At 37.3% G+C, this 21,062-nt stretch overlaps 1 protein-coding gene across 1 annotated transcript in view; it reads left to right on the top strand.

Annotated features, from left to right (window-relative positions):
- LOC127221881 (plectin-like) overlaps positions 1-21,062 on the top strand; it is a 121,638-nt gene that overhangs the window by 22,720 nt on the left and 77,856 nt on the right. Inside the window, exons 13-18 of the mRNA XM_051183844.1 lie at positions 305-420; positions 3,576-3,702; positions 5,709-5,923; positions 7,398-7,620; positions 10,096-10,310; positions 11,274-11,496. Of these exons, the coding sequence (XP_051039801.1) occupies positions 305-420; positions 3,576-3,702; positions 5,709-5,923; positions 7,398-7,620; positions 10,096-10,310; positions 11,274-11,496 (1,119 nt within the window). The remainder of the gene's footprint in view (positions 1-304; positions 421-3,575; positions 3,703-5,708; positions 5,924-7,397; positions 7,621-10,095; positions 10,311-11,273; positions 11,497-21,062) is intronic.

Genomic DNA, 21,062 nt, shown 5'->3' with positions numbered 1-21,062 from the left:
CTCAGTCTAAGGCACCACCAGAAACCAAATGCAGCAACAACCAGAAAATAAAAAACTATAAACAGGAATAAGTTAAAAAGTTCTGCTTTGTTATATAGATTTCGGCAATATAAAAGGACGAAAATGCCCATCAGTTTGAGTTGCTATAGGGAAAGCCCTCTGCTTTGGCTTATGTGTCTGTGAGCATGTGATTTGCAACACTTGGAGAATCTCCCTAGCTTGGTGAACCTGTGGGAAGCAACAGGTCCTGGAAAGAACATCTTTCTTTTTTTTTAAACTATCTTCCCACCTTTCCTTTTAAAAGTCTGTAGACAACAATGAAGATTTCAATCAAGAACCCATCAAGTTAGTTCTGTGTCCACAACCTGAGCTGGATCACACAAAGAAGAAACACCAGGAAGCAGCTAAAGAGAAAACTCTGTAAGATTTTAGTATTGCATATATGTCTCAGCATTCATTCTTTGCTTTCACTGTAATTGTAAAAAACTCAAAGTAATAATTCATTTTGCACTTGCATTTTCTGACCTAAATTATGGCAGTTTAAAATTTAGTTCAGAAATGCAAAACAAAATCTCAAGCTAGTGTACAAGCCCACATTCTTCTTTAATGGTGTTGAAAATGTTACCAGTCATCAAGTCTTTGATGTTCAGCTAACTCTTTATTGACTCTGCATTTTTGTCCAGAATGTCCTGTTCTTTCATTCTTTTAATAGTGTCCTTCCATTCAATGCTCCAGCCAATACTTTAATATGAAATAGCCCATCTGTATTCTCTTTCAACAACATCAAAAAGTATCTTGAGTCTACTTATATGTCCTTGCTCTGTTTTTCAGTCACAGTATAAACCAGATATGTTCCATTTTCTAGGTGTTTTCCATATACTTCTAAGATGCACATTTTGTCTGTCGGTCTTTCTATCTGCTGGTCTATATATGGTTATAGTTATTCATTTGATTGGGTGCTAGAGCTAAGGCTTTGTGTGTGTGTGTGTGTGTGTGTGTGTGTGTGTGTGTGTGTGTGTGTTTGTGTGTGTGTGTACTGGACCTTTCTCTTAAATGAAGCAAAATCGGATTGTTACTAAAGAAGTTATAGTTGCTGCTTCTTTTTCTTTGTTTGAACAAAACATGGGACCATGGTGAATTCAGAAAATCATTTTGTGTGTAGCAGTCCCTGGTGAGATAATACAGTATTTAGCTATCCTTGAAGAAAGGGTAGGCAATTTCTCAGAGCTCTTCAAAGGGGAATGTAAGCAGCTCGAAGGTCTTCCTCCATGGGGCTCAGGTGGGCAGAGTACAAAGGACGCATGCAGCTCCTGTGAGATACACTTCACCTGCCTAATTTCGGGAAGGTTACGGTGGTTTGATGCCACATTCATTTGGGGAAATAAATGCAGATCACATTGTCACTGTCTCTGGCTTGAAGTAGTGACTGAATTCAAGTTCCAAAGGCCTTACAACTCTGCTTGGTTTACAAATACTAAATATTTTGTTATTCTCACTTTGTTGTAAAAGCATTCCTTGCCTAGAAGAAAACAACGGTGATAGATACGGATTGCTTTTCACATGCCATCTTACCTATCCCTTGGCATCGGGAATGGATTGGCTTGAGAAAACCTGGCAGAAACACAAATTCATGTAGTTTACTTTTTGCCATGTCTCCAATCAAATGCCTGATAAAAAACAACTTAAAGGAGGAAGGTTTTAATCTACAACATAATCTGAGACAATAGTGCCCATCTTGCCAGAGAAGGCATGGTGGAGGGTAGTGCCTTCTGTGGCAGCATTAGCTTGCTTGCCCACTTTGTTCACAACCCCATTGACCAGGAAGCAGACAGACCCAGAAGTGGCATCAGTGTATGGCCCTATAGTACTTCCCCCATGGGCCTACATGTCAAGCCAGGCCCCATGTTCTCAGGAACCACAGTCTCTCCAATCAGCAACACCAGATACAGACCAAGTCCTCACTCCCAGGAGTCTATAGGCATATACTACCTTCCAAATCACAGCACTTTGTATCTTCAAGTCCCTTATACAAAATGACATGCTATTCATAACATAGTCATGCCTTCCAATAATTCTAACATTTGTAGGTTACTTTTTTCCCTCACAAAGTTTCATTCTTTTAAAAGTTTTAAAAGTTGGTTTTCTCCCTTTTACAGTTTCCTGTCCCTCTACTCCTCCCAGTTTCTCCTTCACATCCCTCTCCCATGTGTCTATGCTGAGGGAGTATCTCTCTATGTGGGATGGGCTCCCAAAGTCCATTCCTATACTAGAGATAAATACTGATCCATTACCAGAAGCCCCATAGACTGCCCAGTCCTCCTAACTAGCACCCACATTCAGGGAGTCTGGATCAGTCCTATGCTGACTTCCCAGCTAGCAGACTGGGGTACATGAGCTCCCTCTTGTTCAGGTCAGTTGATTCTGTGGGTTTCTCCAGCCTGGTTTTGACCCCTTTGCTCATCACCTCTCCCTCTCATATTTATCCAGTATCTGGCTGTGGGTCTCTCTATTTTTTCTCATCTAATGCAGCAGGAAGTTTCTCTGATGATGGCCGAATAAAGTACTGATCTGAGAGCATAGCAGACTACTTTTAGGCATCATTTTATCACTTAAAAAAAAGACCAGTGGTATTTGGTTTCTGGGTTATCTAGTCTCTGGGTCTTGGTCATCCAAGTAGTATCAGGTATGTGTTCCATTTCGTGGAGTGGGCCAAATCAGGTATAGGTTAGTTACTGCCACAAGCTTTGTGCCATCATTGTCCTAGCATATTCTGCAGGCAGGACAGCAATGTAGATCAAAGGTTTTGTGACTGGGTTGGTGTTTTAAGTTTTTCTTTGGTAGCCTAAAAAGTACCTTCCCATTTAAAAGACACTATAATGTAAGGGTGAAGTTCTATATAGGCACCAGTTCAACCTTTCCATGTTCAATGAGCTGTGTGAGTGTTTTCTTCAACAATGAGGTTTTACTGTCAGTTTGTGGAGTGCAACATGTTTTAATACCATATATAATTCAAGTTTATACTAAATTCAGTAACTAAAGAATAGAATTAAGATCTGCCTCAGTGCATATTCAGTATTTTGCAATATTTCCATTGAGACCTGTTTGATCCTTGGTTATAAACCCATAGATAAGGAAGCGTAACAGTATACACACAGAGAGAAAGATTATTATACATACATACATATATAATTTTATACTATATATCATAAATAAGCATTTTTATTCTCTCTCTCTCTCTAACTCTCTCTGGGTGTGTGTGTGTATGTATAAAGGTCAGAGAACAATATCACAATGTCAGTTCTCATCTTTGCCCTTTTGTGGATTATGGGGACTGAATTTAGGTCATGAGACTTTACAGAAAGTCCTATATCTGCTTGTTTCTTATTTGGGCTCAATATGAGCTATTTTTATGATGTGTCTGTGTCTTAATAATATCCTTCATATTTACTTATGGTTATAATTTTTAAATGATTTCCAGTATAGTTAGTTTGAAACAAATGGGAGTCATAATCTATATGTTAGCAAATGTTTGTGCTTTAGAAGCTGTCACTAACTCAGTCTTTACATTCTTGTAGAAGTAAAAAATGTTTTAAATGGACAAAAACAACAACTGAGCGTGAAAATGGAAAGCATAGTTTCTCTGAGATTCCCAACACCAGACAATTTGAAATGGAGAGTCCATTTGATATACCAAGACATGAGGTACTTTCCAGAAGCTAAGGGACCCAAAAAAACACCAGTTTGGAAAATAAACCTCTCAATGCTTCAACTGTGAAATGTTTTTAAAAACTTGTTATCAATGAAAGAGTTGTAAGTTTTTTTATTCAAATAACAAGCAATTTATTCTCTCCTGTTTCAAAGCAAAGTTGATGTCTAAAAACCAAGCAACAGGCATTATATGACTGCCTCCATACCACCAGGATGCATTTAATTTCAGGGGATGATTAAGCAATAATTAGGATATGGAAAATGAAATTCAGTCATTGGTAGAATTTCAATATCTGTTGTTTTGCCAGTACCAAATAAAATTCAGTGATTACACACTCTAGTCACATTCTACACTGACAACACTCGTTTATAATGATAATAAACAAGTCAGCCCTAAATAGAACATTTCCATTGCTGTCCTTCCTCTAAAGACTCAGGGATCATTGCTGGAGGCTGCACAGAACAAGGATGAGATCAGAAGCAGCTGATGAGTGACTGCAAGCACAGCCATCTGCCAACTACACTTGAAATTGTACTTATCCCCATTTCCCGTCATTCTGAACTCCCAATTTTCCTTTTAGAAAATTAAAAACACTTACAGAGTCATAAGAATTTGAATTGAAAGGACATGACATAAAACTTCTGTCCCCCACTAGAATGGCCTTCTTTAACAGAGACTAATTCTGTGGAGGTCTATGCTGGCTAATTACAGATTTATTATTTGACCATTTCTCAATTACCCAAAACTGAGTGAATTAAACAATATTATTTTGTTCAAAAATGTACAGACTGGGAAAATCTTCTCCCAAGACATTCAGTTGGGACAGATTGAAAGGGTGGGCGTCTGGGGTCCTGTGGAGCCTTATTCCCTAATGTGTCTGCTTGCTTTGGGTATTAGTACTATGTGGCAGGATCTTCATTTGCAGTAGGGAGATGGAACACTCATGCAGACTAATGTCCTCACAACACGGTGATCGGGTTGATATAAAGCACTTTCTAATCTACACAGGAAGTCATGAGGCAAAATTTATTATATTCCGTTCATTACAACAAATTTAGGTTTCCCTATATCCCATCATTTGTGGAATGAGTACTTAAAAATGACAGGTTCTCAAGTTAGGATATTATGTCCTTAAAAGTTATGTAATCCAACTATTGAAAATTGGTCTTGTTTTTGCACACAACTTCTATCAGATAATATTATGGATGAAGCCAACTATAACTTACAAATGTAAAACCACTTCCTGTTCATTGTGAGGGCGGTGTAGATGACAGGGAAGGTCACAGTGTGCTGACCTGATGTGGTTAGGATGGAAAGGGCTCATTCTCTAAGGAAATGCTTCAGTTCCGTTTGATCCCAGCTCAGTTATTAGTTCCTCCCAGAGGTGATTCTTCTCGGTTTTCCTGCCAGCGTTCTTGTAGCTGCTGTGCAATGACAGCTCCATACCTCAAGGCTTTTTTGTCAGTTTTTCACAGTTTGATGTCCTTATGTCAGTGTTTTAACTGACACCAGATATCTGACAGGAGACTTTCTGAAGCACTTGTGATTTCATAGTCTAGGTCGTCCAGAGTATGACACACTCTGAAAGTAACTTAAATATACATCACTTATTATTAATACTTTCAATTGATTTCTGTGAGTTTTCCAAAGCATGGAATTCCAAACTTGATAAAGATCTAGAGTTGAGGAGGCATGTCAGTACCTAACCTTCAGTGTAACAGACTTACTGCCACACCCAATTCTACACACAAAAACAAATGGGCACACATAAACATGTATCAGTTTTGTAGGATTCAGGTCACATGTAGACAATATTGACTATAAAAGTTTTAATAAATAGCTTAAGCTAAAATATTGTTAATATTTAATATTTTGAATAACCTATGTTTTTCACATATTTAAATGTTCAGAGTTACTGGCCCAGAGCTAACAGAAACAAATGCACAGTTTTTATTGCTGTCACAGTTAAAGGAAAAGATATCCTTTAAATTTCTTTCAGCGAATAGCAGAAGATCAAGAAACTGTTGATAACACACTAGGAAATCAAGATACCTTGTTCATAAATCCACAGGAATCCAGATTTGCAAATCAGCGACCTGAACACTCAGAAGACACTACTCATCAAGGATCACACAAAGCTGAATCAAAAGCGTGTAAGGACACCTATCTAAAAAGAGTAAAAATGACAAAGCGATCATCTCATAAACAACTAAGGTCAGTAATTTGTCTTTGAAAAATAATTATTAGGGGAAGATATTGATGAAATTTTGTGATGTGAAATCAAGCTATAGAATATAATTTGGAAAGCAATTTTAGTAAGTGAATGTTCTTTTAAAGTGTTTGCTCAAACATAGTATCTTTTACCTTCTACGTTTGGGTTTCATGGTGCTTACCCCCACAGCATCTTCATATTGTATCCTTATTTACATGTTTTTACATTTAGTTATATTTGGTATTGTTTGATTTTTTTACTCTTTGGTTCTTTGGGGGGCCTCCACCCAACTCCCAAATGCATACATGGAGAATTATTATTACTTATGAATGCCCAACCTCAGCTTGGCTTGTATCTTGCCAACTTTTCTTAACTTAAATTATCCTGCCTATCTCTATTTCTGTATAGCTTTCCTTCTTATCCTGTGACTTGCTGTGTAGCTGGGTGTCTGGCCCATGGAGTCCTAGCCTCCTCCTTTTCTTTTGAACCTTGATCCCTCTTCCCAGATTTCTCTTCCTGTTTATTCTCTCTGCCTGCCAGCCCTGCCTATCCCTCCCTTGCCTATCTATTGGCCATTCAGCTCATTATTAGACCAATCAGGCAAAATAACACACTGAATGGAGTTAAACAGAAATGCAATGTAAAATAAAGCAACATCTCTTTGCATCCTTAAACAAATGTTCCACGGCTTAAACAAATATAACATCTTTAACTAATATTCTACAACATACATTCTTTTTAAAGTTGCAGAATAGAATAAGCATGTACTTATAAATTAAAAGCTTAAGTGTTCTCTGAATGTGATAACATAAGCACTGAGATGTGTAGTACTAATACTACTATAAATTGACTTTCAACTGTGTTACTTGATGTTACCAATATGGGATTTGGAGGAATGGTCCTCCTAAGTTTTCCTGTGCTGTGTGAACCCCTGATTGCAACTCATGATGTAGAAGGTTAACAAGAAAGTGAAGAAAAGCATAATTTAAAAGTAGTTACAACAGTTCCTTGTTTATTGGGTGAGATATGTGGAAACAGAATGGGTGGCCCTGTCTATCATGGCATGGGATGAGCTGTCTCAGAAGACACTTTCCTTCCTTTTAGCTCCAGTTACAATGAAGGAAGTTATCACAGACATCATCTCACACTGACCTTGGCAGATACAAATGTTTCTAATTACACCATCAAAAACCTTCCAGGAGAGCCATTCCAATAGGTAGCAGTTTAACCTGCTAAATCACAGACCAGTGACAGCCATTTCCCTGCCTCTTACATTGTTTGATTTTCTTTTTAGTTTAGAATGCAGAAATATAATTCCAGCCCAATTCTAAATCATAACTGTACACATTACTTACCTGACACATTTACAGTGTTCAGACATTGTCTAGTAGGAAAATTCATTTATTCTTTTGCCATTTTAAGGAGTTCTTCGTGGGAAAAAACGAGATGCTAATGTTTTCTTTGTGATCTTCACAGGTCTAAGGGCAGACAAGCTGAGGCAATGAGGAAGAACTCTGAGGAAATGAAGCCTTATAGTTCTGCACCAAACATGTGCACCACCAGCCCTGCTCCAGGATTTGCAGCTGACAGACTCAACAGTGCTTGGGAAAACAGCAGAAGTTTTGTGGGAAGAGAACCATTGATCCCAAGCTCAAGGCCACAGGCCTTTGCTGAGAGTTTGGCAGGCTTCCTAAATAGGGTGAGGATATGCTGTACATTTTTCTTTGGTTTCAAATAACCTGATAAAAGTATGTTCTTAATTTGGTGGCACACTGAGTTAATTAATCTATTCACCTTAAAGTAATCTCACAATTTTATGTTAATAAAGAAAGAAAACCAATTTTATACATTTAAAAAAATCCTTGGAGATGGCATTTTCAACAAATAGCCATTTAAGTCATCAGCTATGTTTATTATGATCCATATCTTTACAGGCATTTGGAAATTAAATCTTATAAAACTTGCATTGTTTCCTATCATTCCAGGTAAACTCTGAAAGGGATTGGCTTAGATTTTAAGTCATTTTGTTAGGTCTCTCAATCATAGTAAACTTACAGTCTTCAGCCAGCATCCTAAGATCCATATCTAAAGATATAATCTCATTTGGACATTTAGAATTTAAAGGAATCTTAGATGAATACTTTTTGTGAAATATTTGCTACACCAAAAAAAGAATAGAAAAATGACCTTCATTGCTGTCTAATTTAGTGTATATTTATATCAATTTTGTTCAATGTCATTATTGCTGCAAAATTGTATAATAAAAGTAATTTCTTTAATCAAATATTTCAGTTGTCAAAATGAAGTAATATTGTCCCTTTTCCTGGTTTTTACTTGGACTAGTAGCTCAGGTCAGAGTGATATAAAAAGTCTTCAAATCACAACCAATATGGAAATGTGAATTCTGCTTCTCCTATACACAAGCTTATGGACATACTTTCTCACATCCTCTGGAATTCTGAGATGAATCTTGCCACCTAAGCATATGATTAAAGTATCTCTTTTAGGAATACAATTCATTTTTGTTAATAGTTATTTATATTGTTTTCTGATATTCACTGTGACAATGCTGATGTATTTTTAATAGGAATTTAGCACTTGCAAGAATTTATTTGATTAAAGGCTTTTAAAATTAAATTAAATTTATTTCTTAAAAAGCAACCTTTATTTTTATTTTACATACCAATCTTCTTCCTCGGGAGTTCTGATGACTGGTGGCTTTCTGTCGCTTCTCATTAGCATTGTCATTAGTAATTTACTCTTAGTTATTATGGGCTTCTTCAAAAGAAACTAAATTCTGTGAAGTTCTACTCTGAATATTTTCAAATCCATCATTTGACAATTTATTTTAATTATGAAAAATTTAGCAGATAAAACAATATTCACTTTGTTTTACAATCTCAAGTTTGAGAAAATAATGACAGGGATAGGTAGGTCCTCTCTTCTCAGATGATGTCTGGTTGGAAGATGGGAGGCTGGAGTTCTCTGGAGTATTATCCTTCACACATCCAATGGTGCTGGGTTCTGACAGGAGCTTCATTTGCAGCAGGGTTGTGGCATGCTCATCTGGGGACACCTAGACTCTTCTTGTAGACTGATGTCCTCACAGCATGGAGATGAGACTAATGTAAAACACTTTATAAACTACTGAAGTCACAGGCATCACTTTTGCCACATTCTGTTCAATAAGAGCAAGCTCAAGATTCTCCTAGATTCCATAATTTGTGCAATGAACATTTAAAATGACAGGTTCTAAAACTAATAATCCTTCCACTCAAAATTAGGCTCATTTGCACTCAACCGTATCAAACAATCAGTCTTAAAACCACTTCCTGTTCACTGTGAGGGCGGTGTGGAAGACAGACAGGTCAGGTCACAGTGTGCTGACCTGACGTGGTTAGGATGGAAGGGGCTCACTCTCTCTCTAAGGAAATGCTTCAGTTCCTTTGACCCCAGCTCAGTTATCAGTTCCTCTCGGGGTGATTTTTCTAAGTCTTTCCTCTGCCAGCATTCTTGTAGCTGCTGTGTAAGAGCAGTTTTCTTTCCTTAGGCTTTTGCATCATTTTGCACCATTGGCCTTTACAACCTTCATGTCAGTCTTCCTGAAGCACTTGTGATTTTTATTCTAGGTCCAGAGATTAACATATTCTGAAAATGATGTTAATTTAAGTTCTCTGTCCCTATGTTCTTTCCTATAATTTTTCCAAAAAATATCTAATTCAATGACAATAATATGTGAGTGATTCAGTAATATAGACTTTACCACCAATGACTCAGAGCTTAACACCACACACAGACACAAATATATACATATCAGCCTAAATCTTGTTTTTTTATGTTTTTAATTCAGATCAAATGCAGACAATATTGTTGACAAATATTTTTTTGTTTTGTTTTTTGAGACAGGGTTTCTCTGTATTGTTTTGGAGCCTGTCCTGGAACTAGCTCTATAGACCAGGCTGGCCTCGAACTCACAGAGATCCACCTGCTTCTGCCTCCTGCGTATTGGGACTAAAGGTGTGTGCCACCAATGCCCGGCTGTTGATAAATATTTTAAGGCCATCTTTTTCACATATTTAAACATTCAGAATCATTGGCTTGAAACTACAGGAACCAAACACATACATTTATTGTTATTACAACTTTAAATACATGTGTTTTAAATCTCTGTCAGGAAAGAGAAGAAAATCAACGAACTTTTGATGACAGAAGAGGAAACCATAAAGCTTCATGCATGAGGCCACAGGAACCCAAAATTCCAAACCTGCAGCCCAAACACCCAGAAGAATTAACTCATCAAACCGCATATAAAGCTGAACCAATCCAATATGAGGAACTCTGTCAGGAAATGGTAGAAATGACAAAGTCATTATTTCATGAACAACTAAAGTAAGTAAAAATATATTTACATATCCTATATATGTGATATGGCATATAAAACTCTATATTTCATTTCTATGTTATATAAGAGTATTTCATATAAATATTCTAAATATAAACATGCATATTTATATATAATATATTTTATAACATATAGGGAAAAGAAAGCTAATGTTAACAATTTGTATATAAAGAATAATTATCAGTGAAAGACATTTGCAAGTTTTTAATGATACAAAATCAAGCTAGAGATTATGATTATGGGAAACAATGTTTACAAAAGGGCTGTTTTTTAAAACATTTGCCAAAAGCAGTTACTATTACTTTCCAAGTTTGGGTTGCATGGCATTCCGGTCCACGGTATCCTTATACTGTATCTTTTATATAGCCATATTGTTGTCAAATTGTAGATCAGAATACCCATATACTTTTAAGTGAGTAGTTTAACTACTGTTTGAGTATGGTACCCAAGCTCAGGATCAAGTAGCGCTAGTGCTATACTCTTTGGCCTCATTGCCTCACTGTGTGAATTGACTATCAACTGTGTTACTTGGTGTTGGCACTACACTTTGAGGGATGGCTCTCCTAAGATTTTCAGTGCTGTGTGAACTCGTGATTGCAATGTAGGAGAAGGTTAACAGGAAGGTGAAGAAAACATAATTTAAAAGTGGTTAAAACAGTAAAATCTCAAACAGGAGCCATTTCAGTAGGTGGCAGTTTAACCTGCTTTACACAGACCAGTGACAGCCATTTCCCCTGCCTCTTACATTGTTTAATTTTCTTCTTAGCTTGGAATGAAGAAATGCAATGATTTCTAGTTCAACTTTAAATGATAACTACACGTTACTTACCTGACACATTTATAGTGTTCAGACGTTATTTGGTGGTGAAATCCATTTACATGTTTGCCATTTTTCTGGAGTCCTCCCCAGGAAAATGAGATATTAATGTTTTCCTTTGTGATCTTCACAGGTCTAAGAACAGGCAAGATGAGGCCATGAGGAAAAACTTTGAGAAAACAGAGCTTTATAGTTCTGCACCAAACACGTACTTGACAAACCCTGCTCAGGGATTTGCAACTGGCCATCCCCACAGCAGTCCAGAACATAGCGGACACTTCATTCAAGAAGAACCCTTGATCCCAGGCTCAAGGCCATGGCACTTTGTGGAAAGTCTAGATAACTACCTGTGCAGGGTCAGCTGTGCTTTACCTTTTGATTATGATTTAAGACATCTATTATAGTTCTTGTTTTTAATTTGGTAATATAATTTATTCATAATAAATTAATCTCACATTTTTTGTTAATATAGAAAGAAAACCAAATTTATACATTTTTAAATCCTCAGAGCTTTCACTTCCAACAAATAAACTTTTCTTAATTTGGGTCAATAGATATAACTACTAAAACACACTGAACTTCTTTAATGGCTACATTGAAATTAGTGCTAGAGACTAGTATTTTTTTTCCTGTGGTTATAGGCTGACTTTGAAAAGGACTGGCTCAATTCCTAAGTAATTTTAGTTAAGCTCAGGTCCATAGTAGCCTTACAATTATTTCTCCATTCCTCTGGCATCCCTAGTTTGACATCCAAACACTTAATCTTGGGTGGATATTTCGAATTTAAAGGAACCCGAAAGAAATACTTCTTTATAAAGTGTCTATACCTATAAAATCAAAGAAAATTAAGATTATAGCCTTAATTAATGTTTTAATTACCTCATGTTGATTTCAGTTTACCTCATCCTCTTTACTATCATTAAGGTTATCTCCTTAACCCTGATATGAGGTTTCAAAGTGTAGTTCATTAAGCTTTTGTACCTTGCTCTCACATGAGGGACTGGGAACTAAGGTTGCAGTTATGTAAAGCCTTTCTATTCTTCCTTAAAAGTATGAATTCTCTCTCTCTTATCCACAACCCCATGTATGATCCCATGCCATCTCCATATCCTTTGCAGCTGTGATAGAAAATTTTTCATCTGAACACATGGAAAGCTTTCTTAAGATTACAATTTATTTTTATATTTTCTCCAGTTATTCATTGATGCAAATGTTGAAATAGTTATTTTAAGGGAACATAACACTTGTTAAAATTTCTTTGTTAAAGTTTCCATAACCATCCATATTTATTAAAAGTGGTTGCAACCATCACATAGTGTGTCACTTGCATAGTATGCAAGAAAACATGCTTGACCCAGTTAGAGATGAGTATCTACTATTGGGAAATTTTTTATCTAGGGTGATTGTAAGAGAAAAATGTTGATTTGTAGAAAATATATAAAGTAGATTTTTACTATGTATCTACTGTTATTAAAACACCCATTTCAGTCAGTAAAACTGATCCCTATTTTTTTAGGATCTTCTCAATGTCAAAACTATCATAGACTAATATACTAGAGCCTCAATTCTTTTACCCAGCTGACACCTTTAAAAATGATAGAGGATAAAAAAAAAGTCTAAAATTTCCTAATAAATTTTGCAACCGACTGTGTTAGGAGGGAAACAATAAACAAATATACCAAAACTTTGGTTGGATCCCAAATGGATAAAAATTTTTTCATTGTTTTGGTACCAGCACCAGGAAATGAAACTTGATGACAATGACTGCTGGGCAGCATGAGGGTGACAATCCAGTGCCCAGGGGTCGCTGCTCATCACCTGACCAATTTTTTTTTTAATTTTAATTTTACATATTGATCCCAATTCCCTCTCCCTTCCTCCCTCCCTGTCTCTCTCCCTCCCTCCCTCTTTCTTTCCCTCTCCCCCCCACATGCACCCTGACCACCCTCCCCTCCCACCCACCCCCCACTCCACATGTAGGGCAATGCCATCCAGATGGGGTCAGGTAAATCTGACAGGTCATTTGAAGTAGGGACTAGGACTTCTCTCCTGTCTCTAGGTTAAGGGAATATCCCCTCCATGGTGGATGTGCCCGCAAGCACTGTCTGAGGTCCCTTAGACTGCTCAGGCCTTCTAGCTGAGTCCCATGTTTAGGGGTTCTGAGTCAGACCCATGCTGGCTTCCCAGTCTGGGGGCCTGGTAGCTCCTCCTTGTTTAGGTAAGCTGTCTTGATGTGTTTCTGCAGCCTGGTCTTGTCCTCTCTCTGTGCATCTGGATTCTAGTTCAACTCAGTGTTTAGTTAGAATCAGTCTTGTAGGTCTCTAGACATTTCTTTAGGTTCAGTTTTCTCTTCAAACCTATAATGGTTCCCTCTTTTGTGTTCTCTCTCTCTCTCTCTCTCTCTCTCTCTCTCTCTCTCTCTCTCTCTCTCTCTGTATCTATCTATCTATCTATCTATCTATCTATCTATCTATCTATCTGACCAATTCTTAACCAGACAGAGAAGAATTTCAGGATTAGTCAGAAGGCCAGACTGAAAGGAATGACTGCAATTGTGATTAAGCAGAAAGGCCAATACACCAAGGAGAGGAGAGCCAAACTTAGAAGAGAACTCACCCAAGTGCCTCGGCCATAATCATGACTGGAACCTTGAGGCTACTGAACCGGCCACTAGGTTTAGATGTTAGGGAGAGCATGAGCCGCCAGACTCCCTTTTGTTGCTCATCTTTTTAAAGTGTGCTTTAAATCACTCTCTCACATTTCACAACTAAATAAGTAAATGTGATCACTCTAGTGGGAAGGTATCAAACAAGCGCTGATTGTTTTCCATTTGATTAAGTCGTGAAGCAATAAAATTCAAGTTTCACTTGTGACTCTACTATATATTTCTACTATTCAAAGTAAATTTATTGTCGAAATTTTCGGCCATAATCTAGATGGCATAGTATTTTAAATATTTTCCAGCAGTATAGTTTCATATGCCATTATGACAATAGTAGTTTCTTCTTTTGTATATTTAGTGTTTTGAAAATTGATCACAAAGAACATATTAAATTATTAACTTCCTGAAGGTAGAAAGCTGAGAGTTTCTCAACATTAATGACCATTAAAGAAAACAAAACAGATTATAGTTTATTTAAGGGTATACTTTTGCTAAGAATCACAAAGTAATTCAATTGGACTAAAGTGGATTAATCTTTGTACTGAAATAATGAAGCTACATCCCCAAAATGGTATGCAAAAATAGGCAAATGTTAATTGTAGTTTTTACTCAAAGTGACCGCAGCAACATTCCACATGTAATCTACTCCTCTAAGTTTGAAAGTCATCACTCCAAGAACAGGAGGTCCCTACAAAAATTATTCAAAGGTCACAATTTTCCTTTCCAATTATATATATATATATATACATATATATATATATATATATATATATATATATAATTAGTATGCAAAGTGTTAGGTCTCTATATGACATTTTCAAACATAACTTATTTATGGTGACAACTCCTCCAACCCTTCCACCCACCTCTTGTACCTAACCACCCACAATAGTAAAGGCCACATTTTTTTGAATATCATTCCTATAATAATATTTCTTGTTTAACAGAAATCTTATAAATATTATTTGAATTTCTGCAGGCATGGCAGCAATTGTATTATGAACAGTGTAAGACAAAGGAGGCGTATTACCAAAATGAACAGACCAAGTTTAATCAGTTCTGAAGTAAATGATCGTAAGTGATAAACGGCTTCAATTTCCTTTGCTCAACTAAAAACTACATTCAACATTTTTGTTGTATGCATAAAATTAAAGGTGTGAAAATGTGAGTTTATAATTACTCTTCATTTCTTAATTCGTCTTTCTTTCTGCCCTTCTTGGTTGGTTGTGAGGGAGTGTGCTGCCACGGGAAGAAAAAGGAAAGGCTACACAGTCCTGGATTGCCCCGCACCACCCCGCCCGGCCCGGCACTGTCCCACCCTCGAGTCCCTAGGAGAACACCCACTCTATGCTCTTCTCCACTCCACTGTTCCCCCTTATCTCTGGGATCCTGGGCAAGTAAAGGAACGCTAAGGTGGGGAAGGCCAGCTCCTCAAGGAGGTGACCAGCATGTGACTGGTGACAAACACAATGCCTGCAGATGCCAGGGAAATGCTGGGTAGGGTCTGCAGAATTGAGAGTCCCAGAGAGAGAGGTAAGTGCTTCCCCCACTTCCGCCAGCCTAGTCTCTTCTGTCCAGTGCAGGGCACTGGGCAAGTGGATTGGCTGGCCAGTGCCCCCTGGGCCTATGGTAGGTACTTGAGACTGCAATAGGTTGGTGGAGAAATGAGTATGAGTTGAGAAGTCTGTGGCCTCAGCCTTCTTCTGGACAATTGCAGCACTTCTGCTAACTGTAGAAGGTATTCATTCAAGGAGTAAAGGGCAGACATTCTATAAATGAAATAGGAAGAGATAATTACACCCCACCCAAGGCCCTACCCAAACTTCATGATGACAGTCATTCACTGTCACTTGGAAACAGCGAGTCTATGGCCTGAATAAATAAATATGATTGTAGAAATTGTATCTGGATTACAGACATTTAATTGAAGGATTTAAGGACTGAACTAACTGATGTTTTGTATAGCCATGTAAAGAAAACTGAAATAGAAAAAAAATATATAAAACTGCTGTTTGGATTTGAATAATGGGCAATATAAAATTAATTACTTTTATTACAAGTTGCTCCAAGATTGCTGCTATACCCCAGGGAAAAGCTACTGTTCATTCAGAGCTAAGAGGGCTGTTTTCTTACATGGTTGCATGGATTCCCATTTTTCCCTGCTTTCTCAGCAAACAACAAGCAATAAACTTGCATTATTAGATTCACACTCTAATGTTTAGTTATAAAACAGTACAGATCTCTATGATGGCTTTATATTTAAGAGATCATAAGAACAGTGACATAGTAGAAACATCTATTAAATAGTCTCTTGTGGAAATGAGGGGTTAATATGGAGGCGATGTGTATTCAGAATGAAGATGATAGAGGACTGTAGTCTGTGTGTTGACTATGCTAAAAACAGCATAAGATGATCAAGAAAATAATGACAAAATAGTTAAACTGTTAACAGTAGGTGGGAAGCTAGATATATAAGTCTGGCTGTGAATTATCATGTTATTAAGGGTAAAACAGATGGCAGTACTCAGCCTAGGCTTATGGCTCAGTGATGGATTCCTTTGCAAACTGAGTAGGCAGAGTGATGGTGAAGTCAAGCTGTGTGCTATCATGAAGGCTGTCATTCCCCACATAGCTGCTTCATGATGGCTGAGTTAAAACTGCTAAAATGCAATGTGCTTTATGACCACTTAGTGAATATGTAATTAGTGGTTTTAATATACCCCGTGATAACTATGCCTCCTAGAGACAAAGATAATTATGAGCTGTTGTTTCTGTTAATTTAATAACATATCATTCCAGAGTCCCCTAACTTCAGCAAGATGGCTACTAAAACTAGTGTGTCTGCAATAGGAGCATTTACACATGCTTTAGGTAGCTGTAGAGGAAGATCATATGTAGTAATTTAACAATGAATGTTACGATGCTTGTGGATTATAACAAGTTTGATCACAAATTAATTAATGATGATCATTGATGCATTATTGATGTATTATGATTAGAAAATTATCAGTTCCTGAACTGTTATCAGTATAATTTGTTGCTACAGATAGGGAGAAAATCAAATAAAATGATACAATAGAAAATACACTCCCATGTTTAGTTGCTTCATCAAGTAATAAAAAGATAGATTGAATGGTGTTTCCTAAGACATAAAACTGATAAGTTACTGAAAAAAAATAGACAGTCCTAAGATGTGACGTTTCTCATAAACAGTTTCTTTAGATAGATAATGTTGGCTTGCTGTAAGTTAAACAGAAGAAGTCATGTGGTTAGTCTTAGAAAAAGTAAAAATGAAAAGTTGGGGCTATTTTCATTATATTTCTCAAGGACAGAGTGGATTGTAAAGCTAATTATTAAAATCTGGAAGATCAAATATATTCGAAACAGAGGTTTTTTTCAGTACCATCTTAAATCAATATAGAAGTGGCTAACATGACTTTAGTATGTGATTAAGGTCTTAAAAATAATGTATTCCATATAAGTGAGATATTGTTACAGGTAGTGTTAATCCTACAGAACCATGAGAACTATATTAATAATGTATGATGGTATGTTAAGATAGGTATGGCTCCTACAATAATAGACACAATTTTATGTTCTCTAAGCATAAGGTAGTAAGGATAAAGAGAGTTCAGTACATTAGGGTACATGAAAGGAGTGTATAATATGTTAAGGGAAGTTGAAGGCATTTTTAGTAACTAAAAATTCATGATTTAATGAGTAAAATTACATAACTACTATATAATTCAACTTGTTGTAATCTTTTAAAATTCACTTATCAGGGAAAATATGAGAATTCAAAATTGGGATTAGTGCTATAAGTCATAATTAGGTTTAGTTTGTGAAGCTCGGGAAAGGAGGTGTTAAGAAGCAACTTAATTTATAGGATATTCCAGTTTTTCACTAATAACCATCTTTCCTTTATTGCTTTATTGATAACTTCATATATTCATACAATGTTTTGATCAAATCCACCCCCACTCCCTCACACCTGACTCCTCCCATAACCCAGCACATTTCCCCTCCTTATATTCGTAAACCCACTGAGTTCACTAAGTATTCTAAATATATATGTGAGTGTAAGGGCATCCACTGATTCATGGACAGCCTACTAGGGGTTTCATCCCTAAGAAAAACTGGTGTTTTATCTCCCCCAGCAGTAGCTATCAGTTAGTTGCCAATAGCTCCTCAGCTAGGAATGGGTCTTTGTGAGCCCCCTCTCCAACCTGTGTTGGAATTTGGTTGATAGGTTCAATTAAACATTGAAATATTCATACATGCATATAATATGTTTGGATCCAACCCAAGGACTATCCTTTCCCTATCACCGCCACCCCCCCAAAAAAATTCTCTACAACTTCATGTGGCCTTTCACTGTTTTTAATATTTTGTCCCACTCAGTCCATTTAGTGTTGCCTTATGTGCATGAGAGTGGGACCATGCTGGAGCATTGGTAGTCATTCAGGAACTACATCCCTAAAGAAAACTTATTCTGCCTAGCTCAGGAGCCATGAACTACCAGTACCTCCTCAGATAGGGGTCAGACTTCATGAGCCTCACCACCCATGCTGGGATTTTTGCTGGCTTGATCTTTTGGAGATCTTGTGAATGTGGTCACAGCCACTGTGAGGTCATTTATGCAATTGCATGTTTGCATCTGTCAAATACTGTTTCACTACATCTGGCTTTTACCATATTTCCTGCTTCTGTTCATGATGATTCCTGAGCCTCAGTGATATTGTGGGTGTGATATAGATGCCCCATTTAGAGCCAAGCACTCCGCAATCCCTTATTCTCTCATGTTGACCAGTCACTATGTTAATCACTATGTAATACAGGAAGAACCTTCTCTGATAAGGATTAAGAGATGCATTCATTTAAGGGTAAAAAGGTAAATAGTTAGAGGGGCAGTTTATTACTATGCCCGTTTAGCAGAATGGCGATAGTAATTTCTTCCATGAAGCTTGGAACTAACCAGTTAATAGTACCAGGCATGGGATCCATATTATGGACTGGGCTTTAACTCCAATCAGACTGGGTGCTGCATTAATACTTTTGCCACTATTTCAACAGTAGGCATAAGTTGCCATGACATTAGTTAATATGGCTTGAAGGTTTCACAACTGGATAATACTGGTGATGACCTTTCTCCTCAAGCAGAGGAAAACATTCAAACTATGAAAGCTAGCCAGTAGAGAGAAAAACTTCCAGGTTACTATGAACCTGACTTTTCCATATCCTTTGACTCAGGTATGTGGTGTCTTCAGCAACAAGGAACTATCAAGTTTTGGAGAATAATCTATTGTAATGGCAATAGTCTATAATGTTTGGGGGAAAGACTATGGAACTCTGTTGACTAATAACTCAAAAAGAGATAATCCACACCTGACAGTGGGCTTTTTTTTTTTTTTTTTTGATAGCCAATTGTGTCTGATGAGGCCTTTTCTCCCACTTCCATTAGCGAATAACTCCATCTATACTTCTTTTGTACACATTATGTTTTAGAAAGCCCAAACAATCCATAGGATATATCAAAGCTCTTTAGTATTAGTTACCCGCCCCCTTTGGCCCTGCCTTCCCATCTCCCACCCCCTTAGCCCTACCTATTCTATTATTCCACTTCCTTTCTTTATACCACCTTGTTCTGCCTTTCCTTTAAAGCCACTCCCTCATGGTCTCTCACTAGTTCTCTGCCTTCTGTGGGTACTTTATAAACAGTTATCTCTACAGAGTCAGAGCTAGCATGTGTATATATGAGAATATGAACATGGGCTGGAGAGAGGAGTTAACTGTTAAGAGCACTTATTGCTCCTGTGGAGGACCCAGAAGCTACACAGTGGCTCAAAAACTTCTGTAACTTCAAGTTATCCAATGCCTATTCTGAGCCTTCTCAGGCTTCTGCTTGCACAGGATATGCTATGTGCACTCAGTCACTCAAGCACACATATATACATGTAAAGTAAAATAGATTTTGTCTCCTTATATCCATTGTAGTTTTTACTTCATTGAAATGATTGTTTGTTAATAAACATCCTTGAGCTTTGGCTTTCATGTCTGCATGGGAACATATACATAGGCCAGAAATTAAGCTCAATTGTGGTTCCTGAGGAACTGTCCAATTTCTGTTTTTTCTTTCACTGGGACTTGGGCCTCACTCACTAAGATAGGCTGTCTATAACTCAAGAAACATGAATTTGTATGTCTCTGTCTTCCCAGGGCTGACCTAAAAAGTGTTTACCACATCCCCTTGATATTTTATATGTGTCTTAGGAATTGAACTTTATACACTGAACTTTCTATGCAGTATAACAAAAACTCCTGAAAGATTAAAAAAAGAAGAAGAAAAAATACCTCAAAGAACAAAGCCCTTGTCACACACAGGAGAACCCATCCTGGCAGAACAGCCCGTCCAGAGCCTGCCAGCATCCTGGTCCCACCTTCAGCCACAGAAGGACTTTGGCTTCTGGTGCCCTGCTCAGAGCCTCCTGAGGACTGGGGACTGTGTGAGTGGAGCCTGTCCTGGCAGACTGGCCCATCCAGAGCCTGTTCCTTCTTCCACCCATGGTAGGAGTCCTACCACCGCCTACTGGAAGAGGAGAGCCATTATAGTATTGGACCTGCTTGCAACTACCAGAAGAGAACCTTGCTCCTGTATCTACCAAGAGAGGGAGAGACCATACTGGTACACACTGGAAAAAGGGATTGGTAGATGATAGTATAAGAATACAGTCAACAACAGAAAGATCAATATAGCACCACCAGAGTCTTCAGACTCCACACCAGCAAGACATGAACATCCCAACACAAATGAAACAGAAGAAAATGACCCTAAAAACAACTTTATGGTGGTGATAAGGCCCTCAAAGAGGTAATAAAAATATCCCTTAAGAAAATAGAAGAAAAAACAAAAAATTCAAGAAATAGAGAAAAGGCAAACCAAAAATTGAAAGAAACAATTCAAACAGTGCAAGGCTTCACAACTGAAATAGAGCAAAAAAAAAAAAAAAAAAAAAAAAAAAAAAAAAAAAAGTCTGAGGGAATGCTGGAAATAGAAAAGCTAGGGCAAACAATCAGTAACTACAGATGCAAGCATAACAAACAGAATTCAAGAGATGGAAGAGAGAAGCTCAGGCTTGAAGGTACACTAGGAGAAACAAAATTATTGACCAAAGAAAATCTTAAGTCCAAAAAATCCCTAACACACAAGACATCTAGGAAATACGGGACACCACAAAAAGGCCAAACCTAAGAATAATAGAT

This window comes from Phodopus roborovskii, unplaced genomic scaffold, assembly GCF_943737965.1.
Source record: "Phodopus roborovskii unplaced genomic scaffold, PHOROB, whole genome shotgun sequence".
Classification (NCBI taxonomy): domain Eukaryota; kingdom Metazoa; phylum Chordata; class Mammalia; order Rodentia; family Cricetidae; genus Phodopus; species Phodopus roborovskii.
Note: the sequence above shows the minus strand (reverse complement) of the source record. Positions and strands in the feature narration are given on the sequence as shown.